Source organism: Canariomyces notabilis (genome assembly GCF_033297395.1).
Source record: "Canariomyces notabilis strain CBS 508.74 unplaced genomic scaffold N656scaffold_5, whole genome shotgun sequence".
NCBI lineage: Eukaryota > Fungi > Ascomycota > Sordariomycetes > Sordariales > Chaetomiaceae > Canariomyces > Canariomyces notabilis.
In genome coordinates, this window is record NW_027041827.1 from 814204 (window position 1) to 834931 (window position 20728).

The window sequence follows — 20728 nt, forward strand, 5'->3', positions numbered from 1 at the left end:
GACTAGCTAACCCAAAGTCGCCACTTGCCGCGAAGCTTGAAGTCAGACTAGCAAAACCGCAACACAACACAGCTACCGCCAACATCTCTACCTTAGACGACCCGCCTTGTTTTACCCGTCTCTACTTCATACACCCACCCGCTAACAACGACCGAATCTGAGACCAGCTTTGACGCCCTCAGAAACTCAACATCCGCCTTAACGGCCTCATCGAGCTCGGGAAAAGGCAAAAAGTCAAGCTTCCTCTGGTGAAGCTCCTCAACGGCTTCCGCACTAATCAATCAAAAAGCACAAGTCAGCCTCTAATCGCGATGAGATATCAATAAAAGTACCAAGTACCAAGTAGGTAGGCGTCCTCAAACTTAGGTAAGGTAGCAACAATCCCACCCATCAGACAAAGGACTCGGCACTTCTAGTAGACAAACCAAGAAAGAAGACAAAGCAAAGCAAACTCACCCCAGCTTCTCCCCGACAATGCGGTATGCATCCTCATTCTTGAACGTCAGCATGCCACATCCGGTATGCTTCACCACCACCACCTCGTTGGTGCCCAGCAGCTGCTGGCTGATGACGATGGAGCGGAGCGCGTCGACGGCTGAAGCGCCGGCCTTTTGTTGCGTGTCAAGTTAGCAAGAGTTCGGGGTGTGAAGGGCCCGTTACGGTCCCGTTTTGCCAGGGAAATGTTCAAGCTATGCCTTCTTTTATGTTTGCATACCCCTTTCCCTGTCTCACACAGTCACAGTTAGGGATTCAGGGGTGAGGTGCCCGTGAGAGTACATGGCTACACGTAGGGGTAGGCAAGCCCATGGCATACAACAGCGAGGATAATACAAACAACAAGCAAAACGTAGAAAGCATACATTACGAACAACGTGCGCATCGCCCAGCTCGATGCCAAAGGCACGCGCGGGATCAATGCGGGCGTCCATGCAAGTGAGGACGAGGTATTTCTTTGCGGGCGGGAGGGCGAGGTGGCCCTGGGTGAAGGAGGCCGAGTAGCTGGCCGATGAGGCTTCGATGTTCTTTTGGATGGCCGTCATGATGGTGTGCAAGTCTGCTTTGCGAGTTCAGACGGAGCGAGTGTGAAGTATGTAAAACGGATTGCCCCTCAGTCCTCACTGCAGGAACACGCAGAATCAGGAGTATGAACTCTGAAACAGATCTCGCCTCATATCCACGACCAGGATGAAGCGGCAAGTCAAAGAGAGGGAAAATCTTTGGTTTATATACTTCGTATCCGTACAAAACTATCCAACACAAAGAAGCGATAAGGTACAGTACCATGGCAGATTCCCCGAACGCCTGGTTTGCCGCCAGCACCTCCCCGCATGATTACCAGAAATGCTTTGGGGCATGGCTTATTTGGGTAACCGTGGTGCTCCTCGCAACATGACGTGCTCGCCATTGGGACCTCATATGGCCCGTGCTATCCCCAGATCGAGCAGTATGCGGTTGCATCACAGAGCCACCGCATCTCGCCATCTGGATGATCCGCGTCTTTCCAGCTGTTGATGGTGGGCGTGCTGGAGCCTGTCTGAGGGCAATCCAGAGCCTCCCGCTCTTGCGCTTGGCAGTCGCTTGCTATAAAAAGGTGCTGAAGCCGTGGGCGAGAATTTCTGCCGGGAGATTGTAGATAGTAGTTTGTAATGTACAGGTAGAGAAACAACGGAAGCCCGCATACCGCCGGTTCTACGTGTAGTGCGACCCATCGATGCGGAAACTCCGTAATGTGCTTTGGAGGCACGAATCGTGGCTCATTGACTCCCATCGTCCCTTGCCCGCTTCTTTCCCTGTAGACGAGCTATGAGCTTCTCCTTCTCTTCTAGAGCACGCCTCTCCTCGTATTCTTGAGCCACCGCGTCGTTGCGCTTCCCGGATTTCTTATCAACATAGCTGTTCATCTTCTCCTTGGCTATATCAACCGTGGATGTGAAGGTCTGGTACAAACTCTCAGCCTTTGGCCCGTTTGGTTGCTGGACCTTGACCCTCGGTGCTTGCACATCCAAGACGCGGGGCGCTTCCCAAGTCGCCGCTCCAACCTGTCCGGATTTGACTGGGACGGGTAATGGCGTCAGACCAAACCAACGCCGGAACCAGTTCTGATGTGTAAGGAACGTCTGGAAATAATGCAGAGCCGTGGTCACGAAGAAGTAGAACTGTGTGCCGGCAGGCAGGAAGACCGAAACCGCCGTGGAGATGGGCGGCATGACAACAGCCATAATCTTCATCACCTTTTGTTGCTGAGCGGGCATGTAGGGGAGATTAATCTGATGGAGCAATCAGCAGCTGGAACGGGCAAGAAGCGCACGCACGGGGGGGGCCAACATACCCTCAAAGAACTAGTCAGAACAAGGCCTGTCATGATGGGCAATATGAAGTACGGGTCCGCAACGGTCAAGTCAGTAAGCCACAGAAAACCACCCTTCTCGAATGATGGCACCGGCAGCGCCGCCATGCCACTGAGGAGGCGAAACATGCCGATACCAAGCGGAAGCTGAATCAAAGGAGCCAAACTCTTCCAGCCCTTGTAACCCACTTCCCTGTTCATGCGCTGCAATCTCACTCGCGCATCGACAGCGGCCATATGGTTGCCCCCAGCCCAGCTCGCCATCATGGCAGTTTTCGCCTCGTTGTAGCGCGGGTCCCGCAGCAGCTGCTGCAGCTTCTGCGCGTTTTCCGAAGCGTCCAGTGTGGGCTTGGCAAGGACCGCCCTGATGCCGACGGCCACGATGGCGATGGACGCCCACCACGGCAGGCCGGTGTAGACATAGGTCGACTCAAGCAGCATCTGCATCAGCGACGTCGGGCCCCAGCCGTAGTCTAGCCCCAGTGTCTTGAGGAAGCCGATCTGTTCGGGTATGTCGAGGAGATCGCTCCCTGTTAGACTTACGGGCGTCGCCGTTACGTCGGCAAGCGCCGCGGCATTGGCGGGCGCGTCGGACGCAGCGGCGGAGGCGGCGGCGGGTAGAGCAGCGGCGGGCTGGGTCGAGGCATAGCGGGCTTGTCGGAAGGGGGCAACGAGGGGTTGTGTGGCTGCAGCGAGAACCAACGGGCGGTTTGTCCTCCTCGAGGCAGTCTCGGTCTTGCCGCGCAATGCTGTGCCGAATTGTTGCGACAAGGCCCGACTTGAAGGTTTCTGGATTACCTGGATATCTCTGGTCAGGTACAGGGAGAGGAACGGATGAAGGAACGAGTGTGCACATAAATACTTACTGCTTTGGACAGAGCTAGTAATGGCCGTGACTGCCGCAGGCCTCTGCTGGGAAGCATCTTGACGTCCGGTCCTCCTGCCTTGACAGGATTTGTACCGCTGTCGTTGGAGAACTTCAAGTTTGAGATGTTGAGTCGGCCAAAAATTCCTACTGTAGGAACCGCCAAGGTCCCAGGATCTTGGTTCGGCGCTCCGACCCGCTCGGCTAACCTCCATCTTGACCCCGATAAGATAAGCCTGATGCACAGCCACGTGCACTAGCTCTTTGTTGCGCCTGCGCCACGAATACGTACCTTTATCATTTTAGCAGAACCATCCGGTGACCGTGTTGGTTCGAGAGCTCCGCAAGCCATATCGTTGTCGGCTTTGCAGCTCCGTGGACTACCTGGAGTAGAGCTAAGGTAAGCACTGGGAATGTGAAGCACCGGGATGCAAAGCGAAGAGCCGTTCAGAGCAAAGGTAAGCTGGAATTGAGATTGTCTACAAAATGCTAATCCAACCAGCTGTTTCGCTTTGTCCCGGTTCATATGTGTGTGAGATGAGCGCTCCATTTGCAAGGTATGTATACATGTACCTTCTTTTTCGTCTTTCCTCTTCTCCCAGAGACTGTGTAAGATCCAACAACCTCGACAGCACACCTGCGCCAGCAGCATCTAGGCTGGCTCCCTCGGCCATGAGCCCGGATGCCCTGAGTAATAGATCCAACCAAAGGCTTCTGGATCGGCTGGCTTCAGCAGGTTTATTCCAGACTTGCTAAGTCATCGAGCACTGTATCCCTCCGTCTCGGCTTCTCGACCGCCTCAATGCCAGGACCGATGGAATGTGCTTGTTGCCTCGATACAGGGAAGACCTGGGACAAATTAGCAATTGTAAGCTCTGGGATATTGCGTTCACGCAAAAAAATGCTATCATCTAGCAATGCAGGGGGCGGCGCACCCGTGTGTTTGCCCACCCCAGCCTGAACGCAGTCTCGTGAGCGAAGAGCTCGCCCCACCCCATCATCATCCCGTTGATGAAGGGAAGCAACAGGTTGATTGCGGCGCCGCGGAGAAGGGACCAGATGGTAGGCGGCTTGTAGAGAATGACGGCCGGGGACGACGACGAAGGCGGGGAAGACCCGGAGTAGTGCTCGCTGTCGGACGGGATTGTGACCCCGGACTCGGCCATGGGATTTGGTGGCTCGTCTGATGCCATGATGCGGCGAACAATATCACTGAGTAGGCGTAGAAAGCGTAATGCAGCGCGGCAACACCAAGAGGTTCACGCAAGGTGTTGACCGCAAACGCTGACGGACGGCAGCTCTTCGGTGAGTTTCGGTGAGCTCGAGAGACCTGGGCGGAGGTTGGGAACCGAAGGTAGGCTGAAATCTGATCCTAGTCGTCGGCTTCGGTCGTTCGGGGGAGCTGTGGCAATATGGCTCGAGATGGTGGAGGAAGTTCGGTGTTGCGGCGCATATGTTTGCTTTCCGGTGAGGTGTGAGCTGGGGAAGGAGGAATGTAACTGAACCGAAGTTGAAAGCGGTGCTCTGTGCCAAGTTGAACGGACTTGGTACCAATACCTCAGTCAGTCCGTAGATACCCGGCCTTACTGCCAATCTGGGGCATAAATATCGTACCGCGTTATCCAAGGGTGTACTATGACATTCTGCAATCCATCACATAAGCCAACTGCAGCTAAGAGGGGTGGGGATGGCAGGGCAGGGGTACTGATGACGCGGGGCAGCAGTCGCCTACAATCGCCCAAGTTTACATCGCCCTGGGGTGCCTAAACTTCTTAAAGTTTCGAGAAGTCCGCTTCCTTTCACAAACCTCCTCCATCCGCCGTCAATCGTGCACTCGATCTGTGCTCTCCTCCTTGCTTTAAATTCATTTCCGCGACCTTACAACGGTCTAACATGGCGGACCACGATACGCTCATCAGCAATTTCTGCGAGTTGACGGGCGCTTCAACCGAACAGGTACTTCTTGCGACTCCAGCATTCCAAACGTCACGGCCACTTTCTAACCCTCCTAGGCTACCGAGTACCTCAGTGCGAGCCAGTGGGATATCGACTCTGCCGTTACGTCATATTACACAGACATGGATGAGGGTGGTCCGGCGGCCCCAGAACCAGAAGCCGCGGGCGCCGTTCCCGGTCCGGAATATACTGGCCCACGGACCTTGGATGGCCGTCCCGCACCTGAATATGCTGGCACTTCCTCGGCCTCTAGAGCCAAAAAACCACAGAAACGGACAGGCATTGCCACCTTTAGTTCTTTAGGTGCTGGGCATAGTCACGACGACGATGACGACGACGACGATGATGAATACGACGACGAGGAGCGGCGAGACATGTTCGCTGGTGGAGAGAAGTCAGGTCTGGCAGTCCAAGATCGGCCGGCGGCCAATGATCCGAGAAAGTTGATTGGTGATATTGTGGCCAAGGCGAAAGCGTAAGTCGCAGCCCGCTTCGGTTCCGGTTTCCCTCTGACATTGGTTTCAATTAGGAATGCGCGAGAGCCTGGATCTTCGAGCGCCGCGGGCCCCTCGAGCTCCCGTTTTCGCGGAGGGGGTCAGACACTTGGCGGTGATGGCGTAGAGAGCCGCCGGATACCCGACCCGCGTGGCAACCCCATTCCGACCGTCTCCAACGATGGCCCCGTGCAAGAGCGCACCCTCCATATTTGGAACGATGGCTTTAGCATTGATGATGGCGAGTTGCGTCGCTTTGACGATCCCAACAACCGCGCCGACTTGCAGATGATCCGAGAAGGACGGGCGCCGATACACCTGATGAATGTAAGGCTGGATCAGCGGGTGGACGTGAAGCTGCAGCAGCACAACGAGAATTACCGCCCTCTCCCCAAGGTCTACCGCCCATTTAGCGGCGAGGGCCGCCGTCTGGGAAGCCCCGTCCCTGGTGAGACGGCCCCAGCTCCGCCAGCAGCCGCTCCCGCTACTACTACAAGCACGAGCTCCACACAGCAAGCCTCAGCCTCGACAGGTGTGGACGAGTCACAACCAACGTTGATGCTCCGCATCCAGTTGCCTGATGGCACTCGCCTCCCTGCGCGCTTCAACACCACCCAGACGGTTGGTGATGTCTATGATTTTATCCAGCGCGCCTCCCCATCTGTCAGCGGCCGCCAGTGGGTGCTTTCCACAACATTCCCCAACAAGGAACACGAAGACAAAGGGTTGGTACTGGGCGAGATGGCCGAGTTCAAGAGGGGTGGGACGGCCGTGGTCAAGTGGAAATAAGCTGCTGAGAATGTGGATCTGAGCTCGAGGCGTGGCTCATGCATGCTGAGCCGGTTCGGGGTGCTGGGCTGTATAATAGCATGAATGGGAGAGATGAATGACAATGGCACAGTGAAATCGCCATGGTTCAAGCCACGATGCCCACCGTGACAGGGATGCTTTGGGATAGATTTCCAACGCAACTCAATAATCGCTATGCCTACCCGTCCCAACACTAACCAAATATACAAGTTCCCTCATGCTACCTGTATCCGCCAGCCTTTTGAACGCCTATAAACGCCCTTGCTCTGGGTATCACAACCCGTTTCACACATACATCAGGTACAGACATTGCCCGTCGTTTAGGTATCAGTCAGAGGGCGCCGCCATCCGCCAGTCGGCAGCGTATGTGCTAGGCGTGCCCGCAATCATGTGAGGCGAGCTCATCACACCGCCGGCACCGGGAATAGAGGCGGCAGCGGGCACGGCGGGGCCATCAAGAAATTTGAACCATGTGCGGGCGGCAGCGACGTTGAGCTTGGCGCTGTTGAACCTGGCCTCGCCGGGGGGCATGCAGACGAGGATGTAGGTGTTTGTGGTGAACTTGGTGGCAAACATGCTGAAGGTGGTGCCCATCTTGTACTCAAAGTCGGAGAACTGCTCGGCGTTGCGCGGCGTGCCCGTGTACTTGGAGCACGTGTGCTTCCAGCTCTTGAGGATGTTGCTCATGCGCTCGAACCGGTCCCCGTACGGGTTGCGGTCCCCCTCCCGGCTGGCCCACTTGGACACTACTAGGAAGCTGGTCCGCTCGAAGAGCAAAATCTCGTCGGCGTCGATGGCCACCCCCAGGCTGGCCAGCTGCGTTTCGATGACGGCGAGGTTGGGCACCAGGTCGTGGATGATGGACGCCCAGGCTTTGTAGAGGGATTGGTCCCATATGGAGGTGGCAAAGAGTTGCAGGTCAATGTCGGGTTCCAACGTGGGAGAGGTCATTCGCGGGTGTGTTGGTAGCCTCTGTTGTTGTTGGAGCTCCGGCTTCGCCTTGTGCATGATGGCAACCGCCTCGGCGGTTTTGCGGCGGACGAGGGCCGCTCGCTGGTCAAAGACGTCCTCGCGTGTAATGGGCTGGACGAGATCCATCTTGTGGATCAGGACAAAGACCTTGGCTTCGCGGGAGTACTGGACCAGGGCGCTGATGATGTTCACGTAGGTGGCCAGATCACGCTCTACATCACGGCTCTCAATGTCGAAGACGTAGATGAGCACGCCCACGTTGCTGAAGACGTGGGCGCGTTGCTGGGAGAGGTAGTTCTCCATGAAAGCTTCCTGGCCGCCACAGTCCCAGAGATTCAGGGTGAGATTGCCCAGGAACTTAACGTGGGACAGATCAATGTCGATGGTGGCGCCCCTGTGCCGGGGGGTCAGTAGCCAAGATCAGAAGATCCTCTGCATCCCAGGAAAGGGACAAAAAGGAGGACAAACTTACAGCCTCCGGGTGTCTCGGGCTAGGTAGTTGCTGAATATTATGCTGCGCATGCTTGACTTGCCCGATCCGCTCTTGCCCATCAGCAGCACCTTCTGCTTCTTGACCTTTTTGAGCTGCGTATGAGCGGCGGGCGGCCCCGATTCGCCAGCCGAAGGGGCCGCTGACGGCGCGCTCGTCGTCTCGAGATCGGACATGATGAGCCGTCAACTCATCAGTGGCTCTTATCTGTCTGAGCCAGAGAAACAATACATGCGCCAGACAAAGGGCGGATGTCGCACTGTTCTTGTTCGCACTGCAGGTGAGGGAAACTGTGTGGAGAGCGACGGACTCACCTGGAATGCCTAGTGTAGGCCCACTTCCGAGGCATGAGCATGATGCTAACCGATCCTGGAAGGGCGGTGAGTCGTCTTTGACAGACTCATTGACCTGCACCAAGGTGAAGGGTTAGGGTTTCCTAGGGTACTTTCAGCTGTTCGCATCACTCAGTGCATTTCAACTGAACCCTTCTTTTCACGAGTCTCGAGGCTCGAGCAAACTCTCCTCTTCACCTCCCGGGTGTTCTACGCATCTAACTATCTACTAACGTATGTGATCCTATCATGGCTGATGCGCAATGTATATATACTGACAAACTTAACAGGCTGCTTTGGCTGTGTAAACCATTTGCGTACCTTACATCGCTTACGCCGAAGTCTCACCATAAACGTTTAAGTTGGGCAAGATATGAGCCATCATGCTGCTGGATATCATACAATGGCCCATGCCGTACAGAAGTATTGCCCTGGGTGCGCTCATATGGGAGGAGTAAGCCATTCAAGTGAGAAGTTGCAACGAAGGGCCAGACATTCTGCCCATGGGCCATGAGGATTGAGGAAGAACTTCACCCATGCGCCTTGGTTATCTAGGAGGTAGGTTCAACCTATTCATTCTTCCCTGCTTAAGGCAGTCGATCGCACCTGCAAGATATCGTGCGACCTACAATAAGTTGCCGTCAAACATCGGCCACCGGCCAAGCGGAGACCGGCAACGACAAGTCGACGAGCCTACGAGCATTTCAGCAATGCCGAGCCCTTCGGCAAAGTATTACTGGTATTCTTGATTCCCGGTCTTTATTGCACGCATAAATCTTGCTAACAATCACACTATTCGCAGGTTACGACAATTGATCTCAGGTTGTCCGTGTTTGTGAGTCACGAACAATATGTCCAGCATATTGTTTTAGTCTTTTGTCCCATTGAAACAATAGGGGAAAAGAGCTCAACTGATGTCTTGACTGTATTACAGCCTTTTGACTCTGCCATACGTGGCAATAAAGGGCTGATGACAACCCGGAGCACCTGTTGAGCCAGAATCCCGTCTATATAACTGCCACTTCACGAGACCAACTCGAGCTCTCAACGTTTGCTCCTTCACCAACACACAGCCATCTTCCAGCCATCAGTGTGCAACATGAAGAACATTCAGCAACTCGTTCTCGCCTTCCTCGCAACCTCTGTTCCCATGTTGGCGTCTGCCCACATGGAGATGACCGACCCGCCCCCGTTAAGGTCCAAGCACAACCCCAACACCGGGCTCGACGGCGTTGACTACAGCATGACGTCGCCGCTCGCGACCGACGGCAGCAACTTCCCCTGCAAAGGCTTCCTAACCCTCCTGGGAACGCCCAAGGGCAAGCCCGTCGCGACCTGGACGGCTGGGCAGTCGTACAGCTTCACCATCGCCGGCGGAGCCCACCACAATGGCGGGTCGTGTCAAGCCTCGTTGTCGACGGACGGGGGCAAGACGTTCCGCGTCATACACAGCTATGAGGGTGGCTGCCCAGGTCAAGGAGTGTCGTCGTTCAGGTTTCGAGTGCCTGGAGATACCCCTGCCACCGAAGGGGCCGTGTTCGCCTGGACGTGGTTCAACAATCTGGGGAACCGGGAGATGTACATGAACTGCGCCGTGGTCAACATTGTTGGCGGTGGCGCCGGTTTCGGAGCAGAGAAAGTGGCATTTGGAGGACGGCCGGGCTTGTTCATGGCCAATATCGGCAACAACTGCAAGACGGTCGAGACATACAACGTCAAGTTCCCCGACCCGGGTCCGGATGTGGACTCCATCGGGAACGTTCATCCACCGGAGGGAAGCTGTGGAGCCGGCCTATCTTCGGGGTCCGGCTCGGGTTCGGGGGCTGGCACTGGCACTGGCTCCGGCTCCGGCACCGGCACCGGATCAGGAGACAGCACTGGAATCGGAGCCCCTGGTCAGACCCAGACCTCCGTTCCTGGTGAAGGCACTGGCTCGAGTGGGAGCACCGAAGGTGAGACACTCGTCTCTCATGCCCCTGCGGCATCGACCTACTCACACAACTGTCAGAAGACGATTCCGCCGCCTACTGCCCAGACTAACACGAACGGTGAAGGTGCCGGCCGGGGACCCGGAGAATGGACGCCGGGAAATGACTGGCCAGATTGGTTTCAGTCAGCCGGGTCCATGACATTTCTTCCTGCTTATCTCGTTCTCGCAGTATACTTCGGTGCAGTTGCCTTTTCATTCTTGATTTCCGGATAAGAACGAGATGCGATGAATAGCGCGCTCGCGACAATATTTCTCATTCCAATACCAGCATAGCGATTAGATCGGAGACTTCACAGTCTTACTGCCTCAACAATATCAACATTTCAGATAACAGCTTCTTCGTATTCCTTTGTCCCTCAACATCAGTAGGTAATCAGTGATTCGGGCCTGGGCCATCCCCCAGCGCCGACTTGTTACAACCCGTATGGTCTGAGGGCGTCCCTTACAAGTTAATTGATGGAGGCAATACTTCCCGAAACTCATAAGATCCGTGATGCTGCTCCATGCTAGGAAGAGGAGGAGAGGTTCATGGGCCAATCCTGGGCCTCCTGGCTATCTCGATACCAACAGGTAGTCGGTGACCCACAACCCAGGTAGGCGAAAGAAAAGAGATGCAAATGAGGTCCGTGAAGGTTAGTTACTCAGGCCAACTGCTTATCCCTAGTATAAGTGTAAGAATGATGTTGGCCCAGGCTCCACACCGATAAATCCAGTACGCTAGCATCCAATTTGCTAGGCTGCTGCGCGCCGGTGACATGCATGCAGCGTGTGGTTTGGTTGCGGACCCAGGAAACTCGCACGCTGGGGTGGAAGCTTCAGAGAACATTTTGTGGTTGCCTGTGGTTGGTGACGAGTTAGCGCTTAGGCGGTTATTGACGCAGATTGGGAAAGCGAAAACCAACCAAATCAGATTCCCATTGCCGCTCCGACACGACACATTCACCGTTCCCCCTAGACGCGTCCTCTCCTACCAATGAAACCCTAACAGGATCCATCTGCATGCATGGGCGAAGCACTCCAAGGCTTTGATGACGGCCATTTCATCGATGTTCCATGCTGCTGGGCCTTTCGATGATGCGGGCCAAAAGGTCCAACACTGTCATTCAACAATGTTTCAACCCTTGGAACCTGCAGCTTCGAAGGGTGAAGCGATTGAAATGGCCTCCTTTGCCCCATCGCTAGCAACCTTCACCCATCATCACCACCGATTGAGTCTTTTGCATTCGCGCCATGGAGAACGAGACCAAACAGGCCACACGGCTCCTCCAGGCCCAACGAGTGCAGGATCGAGATGAGCAGGCATTCGGCTGGATCCGAAATCGCTTCTCCTCCCAAGCTGGCACCGAGTTTACCTACCGAGAAATCAACAAGGTTCTGGCCGAAGTCGTTGAGTCGAACGGCTCGCTGGGTGTTGTCAAGGCCTTGCTGGCTCTTGGCGCCGATGTCAACTTCGTCCGCCGGAGGAACTCGAACACGTGGAACAAATTCACGCAGCGAAACCACCAGGGTGAGAGAAGCAACCTTCTCCTGCGAGCTACAATCCGCTGCCGGCCCGAGACTGTCGACGCAATTGCCGCCCACGCCGATCAAGAAAATCTCGACAGCGTCCTGCACCACGCCATAGTCAGGGGCAATCTTGCAGTTCTCCGAGCTTTACTCAACCACGGAGCAAGCCCGGTCCAGCTGCATGACGACTTCCAGAATGTCGTCTTCAACGATCAAGTCGAACTGATCAAGGTTCTCTTGTCCGGGCACCACCTGCCTTGCCTGGCTTGCCGTTCTACCAGCCTTCGGATTGCTGTTGAGAACCGGTCGCTCGAGGTCCTGCGTCTGCTGCTCGATCACTGGGCCGACGTCAACTACGGAGATGCAATCGCATTGATACGGGCCGTCGAGCTTTCTCGTCCAGATATTCTCACTATCCTCCTGTCCGGTACAGTCCGGCCTTCACCCCGATCCCTTGACGCCGCGGTGGGAAAGGTTCAGGACCTCATCGCCGAGAAAGATAGTTCTGTAAACTGCCAACTCCTTGAACTATGCTTGGAGGCTGGTTCCACTGGACCGGAAACGACGCGTCTTATTACCCAAGGAGTACTCCAGGCTGTCAAGCGAGGACACATTCGTCTTTTGGATACGATTCTGCGATACAAGAGACTACCGAGCCAACACGAAGCCGTCGCTCTAACCGAGGCAGTCCGTACCGAGCAGCTGGATGTCGTTGCTAAACTGTTGGAATTCAGACCATGTCCAACGAGTCTCACTCTTGCCGTGTCGCAGGCGCTTAGCGTTAGCGACAGGCTTCGATATGAGACTGTCAAACTCCTAATCGCGGCGGGCGCTCAGGGAGCTTGTGTTGCCGAGGCTCTTGTCAAGGCTACGCACTGTCTCGTCGCCAGCCTCAAGCGTGGCGACAAGAAGAACATTGAGCGGGACAATGGAATCTTTCGCCTTATTCTCCGCGAGGGAAAAGCAGATGTTGATTTTGGAAACGGCGAAGCCCTCCAGATAGCCGTCCGAGCATCATGTCTTGACATTGCCAAGGAGATTGTCTCAAAAGAGCCGTCTCCTGACTCTCTAGGGGCAGCACTGTCTTGGGCTATGGAGATCCCAAATGCCCAGACGAAACGGGCGCTGATTGAGTTGCTTCTCCGTCGAGAGGTGAATCAGGATGCCGCTGGCAAGGCACTGGTTGGAGTTCTAAAAGGGGACCCTGGAAATACGTGAGTAACCTAAGGATGATCTCGTCCGTGTGATGAGGTATGCTAACTGCAAAAGGGCCCTTGTTGAGTTGCTTCTCACTCGCTCCTCTGTAAACTACAACAACGGGGAGGCTTTCATTTACGCCGTGCGAAACTTCCGGGCAGAAACTTTCCACCTGCTTCTGAGCCAAGGTATCGGATACAAGGCGCTGTTCACAACCCTCCTTGAGGCATTAAAAGTCCCAAGACCGGACAGAAGACTGCTGCTCAGTGAACTGATAAACCGGCTGCAACTCGATCACCTCAACACAGCGTTGAAGCACGTTGTGCTCGAGGAGAATGCTGACCTGCCACTGGTGAAGATGCTCCTTGACTCAGGAGCTGAGCCGATGCATGAGGATGGAGTATGCATCAAGCATTCCGCCTCTAAGCTCGATTACGAGCTTTTGAGTCTGCTCTCCGAAGCCTCGGGGCCTAATGAAGGGATTTACACACAGGCTTTCGCGGCCATCATCAACCGCGGAAAGAAGTGGATCGCTTTTGAGCATGCTGAGGTTGTGGGAATTGTGGTCCGATACGGCGCGTCGCGCCAGATCTCCAGCAGAGCCATGGTGGACATTATCGACCACCTCGTTTGCCAGCCGTCTCAAGAAGACTTAGCTAAGGCCCTTCTAGATAAATTGTTCGCTGCCGGGGTGGATGTTAACCACGAAAACGGGAAAGCGGTCAGCATCGCCGCGAGCCGAGGCGATCCCCGCCTCCTTGCCTACCTGCTAGCGAATGGTGCTACTTCGTCGACGACCACCCTTGCCCTCACAGCAGCCATTATGGCCCATCACGACGAGTCCGCACTTTTGCAGCTCATTGACATCTTCGACAAACAACAATCGGGCGTCCCGGACTTCAATAAGTCCATACCTGGCATGCCACCGCCGATCTTGCTCTGTCTAAAGTCCTACGGAACATCGGTACCGATCCTCGACAGGCTGGTCAAGGCCGGGTGCCACTTAGAGGGAACCATTCCGATGCAGATTTGCTCCCCCAAAGTTGTAGAGAAAGAAGGAGAGGTGATCGACCCAGGGCTGGAGCCAGCTTCTGTGCTCATGTGGGCCTTACTTCAAGAGGCCGACTTCATAAGTGTCGAGGTTCTGACTGCTCTGCTTGGCCACGGAGGTAAGTTCTCTTTGGGGAAGTATCACTGAGCATCCAACTGATAGGTCCAGCGGATTTCTCGTACACCACGCCACGGTCACGGACTACGCCGTTATTGCTGGCAGTGAGATCCGGGCGTACTGACGTGGCAAAGATTCTCTTGGAAGCCGGAGCAAGAGTCTCTGCCAAGGATGCCTTCGGACACTCTGCACTGTTCTATGCTTCCCGTGCAGGGAACGTGGAGTTGGTTGCGCTTTTGTTGAAGAGTAAGCCCATTGTGAATGACGGTAGCTTGCACGAGGCTTCGCGGGGCTTTCACGTCCAAACGATGAAGCTCCTTCTCGACGCAGGCCATGACCCCAACTATCGATCAAGCAAGCACGGGGGACGCACGGCGTTGGGCGAGATGGCGCTGAAAGCTGTTGTCCCGCAAGACGCTGCGATGGCAGAAGAAGCCATCGATCTTCTTTCGGCTGTCGATGCCAGCCCGCTTCTAAAGGTCCACGGCAAGACCGTGATCTTTCTCGCCCTAGACAACCGGAACAACGAAATGATAACGCGGCTCCTGCTGGATCGGATGCTCTACAAGACGCTGAACAGTCATGAAAACACGTATCAACAGGGCATCTACCACTACTCTCCAACCATGTATGTCTCCAAAGGTATTTTGCTTGGGCCGCACCCTGAGAGCCTTCTCCAACTCCTGCAAGCCCATGGTGCCGAAGATCGCTTCTACGCCACCATGGAAGAAACCCAACCTCCAGACGCCGCCGGCCTCCCGGAAGAGATCCGCGAGTTTGAGCGCGAGCGGCGGGCGCGCGAACGGCAGAAGCGGCTCCAGGAGGAAGAGCACGCAGCCACACTTCGGCGGGAGCGCGAAAAGGCGCAGACGTACCTGCAGCTCCGCGACGAGGAGCACTCGATGACACTCCGGCAATCGGACGAGCTCTCGCAGCAGCAGCGCCGGCACCGCGGGCTCGACCACCAGCAGTCGCTGCAGCTCAAAGCCGAGGCGCACCACGTCAACGCCGAGATCCGCACCAGCGAGGCGAACCTGCACTCGAGCATCCGCTGGCAGCGCCACGCCGACGACCTTGCCATGCTCGCGCAGAAGCGCGAGGCGGACGCGGCCCACCGCCACCAGGCGCACCTGCAGGGGCTCGACGAGCGCCGCGACAAGGCGCGGGTGGCGGACGAAACGCGCGAGCTCCGCCACGCGCGCAGCCTGGCGCACATGCGCGACGTGCAGCGGCAGAAGTGGGCTGAGAAGGAGGAGCGCAATAGGCAGCAGCTCGAGTTTGAGAATTTGAGGATGGTGCAGGAGTACGAGTACCGGTGGAAGAAGAGGCACCAGCTCGAGAGGGAGAGGATGCAGGAGAAGGAGCGCATGCTGGCTGAGCGGGACGGGAGGAAACGTGCGGGAGTGAAGGAGAAGCATGAGATGAAGATGACGGAACTTCGCACGCAGAGGGGGAATATTATTGGGCAGGTTAACCTGGATGAGCTGAGGAGATGGCAGGCGAGTCAGGGGCAAGGTAAGGATTTGAGTCAAGGGATGGGTTTGACGCAGGGTATGGGGAACAGGGTAAAATTATTGACGACTTGATGTGGTGTTTTGGTTTGGATGCTACTGTTGCTTGCGTGGAGTTTCGGGCAATTGGGAAGGGGACGGGGTGATTGTTGTTTTCAGGGGTTGGTAGTTGGCGTTGGTTGCTTGGAACTTGGAAGGATAGCCTGGTCTGTGTTATCGACTTCAGGGCGCTTACAGTTTCATCACGAGAATGTCTTTCTTCAGTTCTCGAAAGCAAGAATTAGTATGCCTGCTGTCCATTCTCATTTTTTTCAATTTCCAGTTGAAGCTCGCGCACCTTCACCCTTTCAATATTCGTTCAGCAACTATGCACATATGTAGTAGGCCAGATAGGGGCTAACCAAGACCGCTGTGGTTGGCCTGGCAACAAGGGGTTCCGAGGTATCCGTAAATGAGTTGAGTTTCGTCAGGTCAAATCCATACGCTGTTCCTCGTTCAATGCAGTTTGCTCAGATACTCTAGCCCTCCGCGACTTCTAGACAAGAACTTCACTGCTTCTTGTTTTTGGCATATATAAAGTTTGCCGCTAACGTTCCGGTCAGCATCCCAGGAAACACCTCATCTCAAGACAGCAGTAGAGCGCGTACCAACAGGAGCAAGGCCGTTCTCATCAGCCCATTCTCTCACGCCCTTGGTTTCCCCTTTCTCAGTATCGTAGCCCCAGTGCTTCCTAGCCTCGGGCTTTGACAAGTGCAGCTTGTCGGTCGTGCCGTTGCCGGGGACAAATGCCAGGAAGACATAGCGGTGACTGCCCGTCTTGGCGGGAGGCGCTGGGGGCTTGTAGGGCATTACCTCCTCCACCTTGCTCAACCCGTAAGGGCACCATCCGCTGGAAGCAGTACTAGGATCGGATGGGATGGGCTTCAGAGTGGCGGAGAGTATCCAGTGGCAGAACTCGGACCATTTCGGATCGTCGCGAGAGGGAGCGTCGGGATCGGTCAGCGTGACGACGTAGGTTATGCTGCTGCGGCCCTTGTCAGTGGTGCAAGCGCCCGACTCGGGAGAGGCCTTGGAGATGTCGTGCAGCAAGATGACGGGCGGGTCCTGTAAGCGCTTGGGATTGAGCGTGTTGCCGAGGGAGGCGTGTTTCCCCGAGGGCCACCTGATGTGGATGGACAGTGAGGGCTTGAAATCGTCGATTACTGAGGTGGAGGTTATCAGTTTGTGCAAGGGCAAGTAGTAGATCCAGGGCGTTCTGTGAATACCTGTAGGAATGATTTCGGCCTTCTTCAGTCTGGGGCCAGATGTCAATTACCGGTGTAGAAAGGTCGAAGCATATTGCACATTTGGTAAACACGTACTCGTCTCGGACCTCACTCGCACCCTCTGTAAAGACGCCCGACTCAACGAAGTCCTCGGTCAGAACATGCTGCTCATAGTTAGGCTCTCGGGGATGTCCCAGCGCAAGCGGCACCAAGGCCACAAGGAGTAAAAGAAGACTCGATATAGAGGGGGCTGCAGTCATTTTACACGCTGCGTGGATACTGTTCATTAGAACTTTTTTCGGACGTGAGTTATGAATCTCGATGTGCTTGATGGGTGAAATCCTGGGAATGGTGTCCAATGAACCTCGAACGCATTTTGAGTCTGCATGATGTCATTGGAACCTTAAGACGAGCCAACCACTTGACAGTTGACACTTCGTGGTATGTGAGAGGGATGAGAACTTCAAAGTCACACAAAATTGATTCGCATGCAACGGGACGGGATGCTAGGTATATGAATCTAATTCAAGCCACTGGACTGTTGTATGTAGCGCGGCAGTCGCAGTGCGGTTCGTTTCACCTTCTCCAGGAAGGAGCGGCAGCAACCCGCCAGTGCCAGTGGCAGTCTCGCGTTTGCTCATGCGGATTGTTGTATCCCCCCATTGAAGTCGACGTTGATCGCTACCGATCCTTCACATTCATCAGTTAGGTATGGTGAGTTACCTGTGTGCTCCCCTCACCTTACGTCAGAACGCCCTGAACTGGCTCGATCAGCGCCCATTTCGTCATCATGACCAAAACCCACCATGATCGCGATGGACCGTGTACGAGCCGAATGCTAAGGACGCGAATACCCGCGACTGCTTCATGGAGCCGCGTGAGAGATCATGATATCTGTACGGGGAGGTCAAAGCTGTGATGTCCCATGAAGCGCCTCGTCACATTACTTCCATCATCACGACTGCTGGCGACCACAACTGCGTTACGCCCATCAACCACTAAGCCAACACATACTACTCACTATCACCACTTTCACATATATCGTCCGCCCAAACCCAAAATGTCGTCGCCAGAAGAAGCAGCAGCAGCAGCAGCAGACCCCGCGGTCCCCCTCCTCCGAGCCAACGTCACCCCGATCCCGCCCCTCAACGAATCCACCACCGCCCTAGCCACCTTCGCCTCCTGGCTGGTCTCCCAGGACACCAAGATCGTGCTCATCGGCGACGCGTCACACGGCACGTCCGAGTTCTACGCCGCCCGGGCCGAGCTCACCAAGCACCTGATCTCGGAGCACGGCTTCAACATCGTCGCGGTGGAAGCCGACTGGCCCGACGCCGAAGCCGTCGACAGGTACGTGCGCCATCGGCCGGGCCCGGGGCCGCGCGCGAGCGTGGGACCCGCGGGCGAGGCGCGCAAGGCCGGCCGCGAGCCAGCGTTTATGCGCTTCCCGACTTGGATGTGGCGTAATCAGGAGGTACAGGGCTTCACTGAGTGGTTGCGCGCTTGGAATAAGAGGAAGGATCCCAAGGGTGCTGAGGCGGTGGGGTTTTATGGTCTGGATTTGTATAGTCTTGGGGCGTCTATGAAGGCGGTTATTGATTACCTTGAGCATGTGGACAAGGACATGGCGGAGACGGCTAAGGAAAGGTATAGTCGTATGATGGTCTGGGCTGAGGATCCGCATGAGTATGGCTTGGAGGCCCTCGCGGCTGGGTTCAGGGGGTGTGAGAAGGACGTGGTGAGGATGTTGAGGGATCTGCTGGGGAAGAGGCTGGAGTATGCCACGGCGAGTTGGGACGGGGAGGAATTCCACAGCGGGGAGCAGAATGCACGGTTGGTCAAGGGTGAGTGAGTGAGTGTGTTTGTGTCCTTGGGAGGTGATGTGCTGACGGCCGACACAAAAAGACGCCGAACAATACTACAAGGCCATGTACTACGGCCGCGACGAGTCTTGGAATCTGCGCGACAGGCACATGTTTGAGACACTCGTGCGCGTGTTGAAGCATCGTGGCAAGAATGCCCCCGCCAGGGCGGTCGTGTGGGCGCACAACAGCCACGTTGGCGACGCCAGAGCTACGAGCATGGGCTGGGCCCGTGAAGAGCTCAACATTGGCCAGCTGTGCAAGGAGACTTTTGGCAAGACGGCAGTCAACATTGGGTGCTCAGGAAACACGGGTACGGTTGCCGCGGCCCGCCGTTGGGACGGCGACATGCAGGTCATGAAGGTGAGGCCCGGACTTCCAAACAGCTATGAGCAGCTCATGCATGAGACTGCGGTCAAGAGCTTTGTGCTTGACCTAAGAGAGGGACACTGCAACGAGGAGCTGAGAAAGGCGTTGATGAAACGCCGCCTGGAGCGCTTCATTGGCGTGATATACGCTCCGCAGACTGAGAGACAGTCACACTACTCATGGGCAGTGCTGCCTGAGCAGTTTGACGGCTGGGTATGGTTTGACGAGACGAGGCACGTCGGGGTGCTAGAGGTTCACCAGCCTCATGTTCCCCTTGAGTTTGACGAGACATGGCCGTTTGGTCTATAAAACTGCTAAAGTGGACTGAGGAGACTCGGGGACTCGCAGGTTGTAATTGTCAAGACGCACCAGGCTGGACTGAGATGCCCTTTAGTGGAGTAGGTTTGTTGTTCGGCACCCCTTGACAAAGGCTGGAAACTGTGGGAAAGGATGCCGTATGGTCAAGAGACCACTTACACCAATATTGCACAGTTGATACGTCATGGCCCCATGGGTTTGTGAGGTACCCCCTCCACGGACAACAGAGCGCGTCAAGTCCATATCACTGTGACCATGGTCATATTGCTCGGCTCGCGTAGAGTATAACTAAGCCGCACATCACAAGCTGTCAGTGACCAGACTCGTCTGCTAAGTATCAGAGTTAGAACTGACAAGAAGCTCTACACTCAGCATACCTACCAGTCCTAGTAGTACTATGGCCGATCCAGGAAACCGTGAGCGAGGCCTCAGAGCCGCGCTCAACAACCCGCGCGTATCAGAGCAAGCCAAGCAGCGGGACCGTGAGATACTTGAAGCCGAATTCGGCGAGCACATCGAGAGCCCGGAGCCGGCACAGACGGGCAGCAGACGCCGCGCTTCGGGCGGCAAGAAGAGCGCCTCAACTGGCCCTCACTCGTCCTCGGCCACAGAGGAGGCTCAACAGGGCTTTACACATCCTCAGGCATCTTCTTCCAGGATGAAAGCTAGGAGGGCTTCTAGTGGAGAGGGAGCACCGGCGGGTTTACATGAGATGACTGAAGGCAAGGATACGGGTAATGTGTAAGTGTGCTCCCCTAGTTCGTATCTGTGGGTTCGATACTGACCCGGTTGTTTCTCGGTGGGTAGAATTCGTGGATTGAAGGCTGCCCTCAAGAACCCGAACGTCTCTGAGAAGGCAAAGGAGGCGGACCGCAAGAAGCTGCGGGAACTGGGAGAGTCGGCTGACTGAGAATGCTCTCCGTGTACCACTATAATCCTCTGCCAGGCTTGATGTATGGTGTTTTCATCCCCCGAGGCACACAGCGCATACTGAAATTGATCATGATTGACCAGCCAAAGGCAACTTAGGTTGAGCTTCCCATTAAGATTTTGACTCAATGGAAGACGCTATCCATGCCAATTCTAGTTACACCTATATAAGTAAAGTCCCCCTTCCTACTTTCACCCCCCACGGGCAGCAGTACCGTAGTGAAGTAGTCAAGTGGTAGTCACTACCCACTACCCCAAGCCCCAACCAAGGCTCCCAGTTCGATTCACAACTCGAACATCCAAGCCAGCAGACTTGTCGACGACGACATATTCTTCCTTCGTGGTA

At 55.5% G+C, this 20728-nt stretch overlaps 9 protein-coding genes across 9 annotated transcripts; 5 read left to right on the plus strand and 4 right to left on the minus strand.

Moving 5' to 3' along the window:
- Positions 1 to 92: 92 nt before the first annotated feature.
- Positions 93 to 1040, minus strand: N656DRAFT_704827 (carbonic anhydrase-like protein; the record flags this gene model as incomplete). The annotated part of the gene is made up of 3 exons (XM_064811214.1): positions 93 to 273; positions 457 to 608; positions 861 to 1040. 3 exons carry the CDS (start codon positions 1038 to 1040, stop codon positions 93 to 95), a joined length of 513 nt encoding a protein of 170 aa, XP_064672304.1.
- Positions 1041 to 1754: 714 nt separating this feature from the next.
- N656DRAFT_788170 (TOM13-domain-containing protein) lies at positions 1755 to 4405 on the minus strand (the record flags this gene model as incomplete). The annotated part of the gene is made up of 3 exons (XM_064816668.1): positions 1755 to 2267; positions 2330 to 3145; positions 4148 to 4405. 3 exons carry the CDS (start codon positions 4403 to 4405, stop codon positions 1755 to 1757), a joined length of 1587 nt encoding a protein of 528 aa, XP_064672305.1.
- A 530-nt stretch (positions 4406 to 4935) lies between these two features.
- N656DRAFT_749301 (SEP-domain-containing protein) lies at positions 4936 to 6677 on the plus strand. Its single transcript, XM_064812973.1, has 3 exons — positions 4936 to 5168; positions 5225 to 5643; positions 5698 to 6677. Exons 1-3 carry the CDS (start codon positions 5106 to 5108, stop codon positions 6449 to 6451), a joined length of 1236 nt encoding a protein of 411 aa, XP_064672306.1. The 5' UTR covers positions 4936 to 5105; the 3' UTR covers positions 6452 to 6677.
- On the minus strand, positions 6539 to 8262 carry N656DRAFT_749305 (uncharacterized protein). Its single transcript, XM_064812974.1, has 2 exons — positions 7917 to 8262; positions 6539 to 7838 (listed from the first exon to the last, which is right to left on the minus strand). Exons 1-2 carry the CDS (start codon positions 8108 to 8110, stop codon positions 6800 to 6802), a joined length of 1233 nt encoding a protein of 410 aa, XP_064672307.1. The 5' UTR covers positions 8111 to 8262; the 3' UTR covers positions 6539 to 6799.
- Positions 8263 to 8970: 708 nt separating this feature from the next.
- On the plus strand, positions 8971 to 10681 carry N656DRAFT_544042 (lytic polysaccharide monooxygenase). Its single transcript, XM_064810022.1, has 3 exons — positions 8971 to 9005; positions 9069 to 9101; positions 9201 to 10681. Exon 3 carries the CDS (start codon positions 9366 to 9368, stop codon positions 10467 to 10469), a length of 1104 nt encoding a protein of 367 aa, XP_064672308.1. The 5' UTR covers positions 8971 to 9005; positions 9069 to 9101; positions 9201 to 9365; the 3' UTR covers positions 10470 to 10681.
- Positions 10682 to 11186: 505 nt separating this feature from the next.
- Positions 11187 to 16081, plus strand: N656DRAFT_843455 (ankyrin). The gene is made up of 3 exons (XM_064819090.1): positions 11187 to 12976; positions 13032 to 14128; positions 14179 to 16081. Exons 1-3 carry the CDS (start codon positions 11487 to 11489, stop codon positions 15711 to 15713), a joined length of 4122 nt encoding a protein of 1373 aa, XP_064672309.1. The 5' UTR covers positions 11187 to 11486; the 3' UTR covers positions 15714 to 16081.
- N656DRAFT_776916 (PEBP-like protein) lies at positions 15902 to 17492 on the minus strand. The gene is made up of 4 exons (XM_064814733.1): positions 17000 to 17492; positions 16904 to 16932; positions 16286 to 16840; positions 15902 to 16224 (listed from the first exon to the last, which is right to left on the minus strand). Exons 1-4 carry the CDS (start codon positions 17161 to 17163, stop codon positions 16187 to 16189), a joined length of 786 nt encoding a protein of 261 aa, XP_064672310.1. The 5' UTR covers positions 17164 to 17492; the 3' UTR covers positions 15902 to 16186.
- Positions 17493 to 17709: 217 nt separating this feature from the next.
- N656DRAFT_788176 (uncharacterized protein) lies at positions 17710 to 19443 on the plus strand (the record flags this gene model as incomplete). Its single annotated transcript, XM_064816669.1, has 3 exons — positions 17710 to 17725; positions 17998 to 18747; positions 18809 to 19443. 3 exons carry the CDS (start codon positions 17710 to 17712, stop codon positions 19441 to 19443), a joined length of 1401 nt encoding a protein of 466 aa, XP_064672311.1.
- Positions 19444 to 19606: 163 nt separating this feature from the next.
- On the plus strand, positions 19607 to 20454 carry N656DRAFT_544192 (uncharacterized protein). Its single transcript, XM_064810024.1, has 3 exons — positions 19607 to 19761; positions 19825 to 20193; positions 20260 to 20454. The coding sequence occupies exons 2-3, from the start codon at positions 19850 to 19852 to the stop codon at positions 20360 to 20362; spliced, it is 447 nt and encodes a 148-aa protein (XP_064672312.1). The 5' UTR covers positions 19607 to 19761; positions 19825 to 19849; the 3' UTR covers positions 20363 to 20454.
- Positions 20455 to 20728: the final 274 nt, after the last annotated feature.

What these genes read in the sequence shown, in the direction of transcription:
- N656DRAFT_749301 (XM_064812973.1), top strand. Translation starts at nt 5,106, where the DNA reads ATGGCGGACCACGATACGCTCATCAGCAATTTCTGCGAGTTGACGGGC. An exon ending in CGGGCGCTTCAACCGAACAG is followed by an intron (nt 5,169 to 5,224) that starts GTACTTCTTGCG and finishes TAACCCTCCTAG; the next exon opens with GCTACCGAGTACCTCAGTGC. An exon ending in ATTGTGGCCAAGGCGAAAGC is followed by an intron (nt 5,644 to 5,697) that starts GTAAGTCGCAGC and finishes GGTTTCAATTAG; the next exon opens with GAATGCGCGAGAGCCTGGAT.
- N656DRAFT_544192 (XM_064810024.1), top strand. Translation starts at nt 19,850, where the DNA reads ATGGCCGATCCAGGAAACCGTGAGCGAGGCCTCAGAGCCGCGCTCAAC. An exon ending in GGCAAGGATACGGGTAATGT is followed by an intron (nt 20,194 to 20,259) that starts GTAAGTGTGCTC and finishes CTCGGTGGGTAG; the next exon opens with AATTCGTGGATTGAAGGCTG.
- N656DRAFT_544042 (XM_064810022.1), top strand. Translation starts at nt 9,366, where the DNA reads ATGAAGAACATTCAGCAACTCGTTCTCGCCTTCCTCGCAACCTCTGTT.
- N656DRAFT_776916 (XM_064814733.1), bottom strand. Translation starts at nt 17,163, where the DNA reads ATGACTGCAGCCCCCTCTATATCGAGTCTTCTTTTACTCCTTGTGGCC. An exon ending in GCGAGTGAGGTCCGAGACGA is followed by an intron (nt 16,933 to 16,999) that starts GTACGTGTTTAC and finishes ATCTGGCCCCAG; the next exon opens with ACTGAAGAAGGCCGAAATCA. An exon ending in GGCCGAAATCATTCCTACAG is followed by an intron (nt 16,841 to 16,903) that starts GTATTCACAGAA and finishes CCTCCACCTCAG; the next exon opens with TAATCGACGATTTCAAGCCC.
- N656DRAFT_749305 (XM_064812974.1), bottom strand. Translation starts at nt 8,110, where the DNA reads ATGTCCGATCTCGAGACGACGAGCGCGCCGTCAGCGGCCCCTTCGGCT. An exon ending in GCCCGAGACACCCGGAGGCT is followed by an intron (nt 7,839 to 7,916) that starts GTAAGTTTGTCC and finishes CCCCCGGCACAG; the next exon opens with GGGCGCCACCATCGACATTG.
- N656DRAFT_843455 (XM_064819090.1), top strand. Translation starts at nt 11,487, where the DNA reads ATGGAGAACGAGACCAAACAGGCCACACGGCTCCTCCAGGCCCAACGA. An exon ending in AAAGGGGACCCTGGAAATAC is followed by an intron (nt 12,977 to 13,031) that starts GTGAGTAACCTA and finishes TAACTGCAAAAG; the next exon opens with GGCCCTTGTTGAGTTGCTTC. An exon ending in TGCTCTGCTTGGCCACGGAG is followed by an intron (nt 14,129 to 14,178) that starts GTAAGTTCTCTT and finishes TGATAGGTCCAG; the next exon opens with CGGATTTCTCGTACACCACG.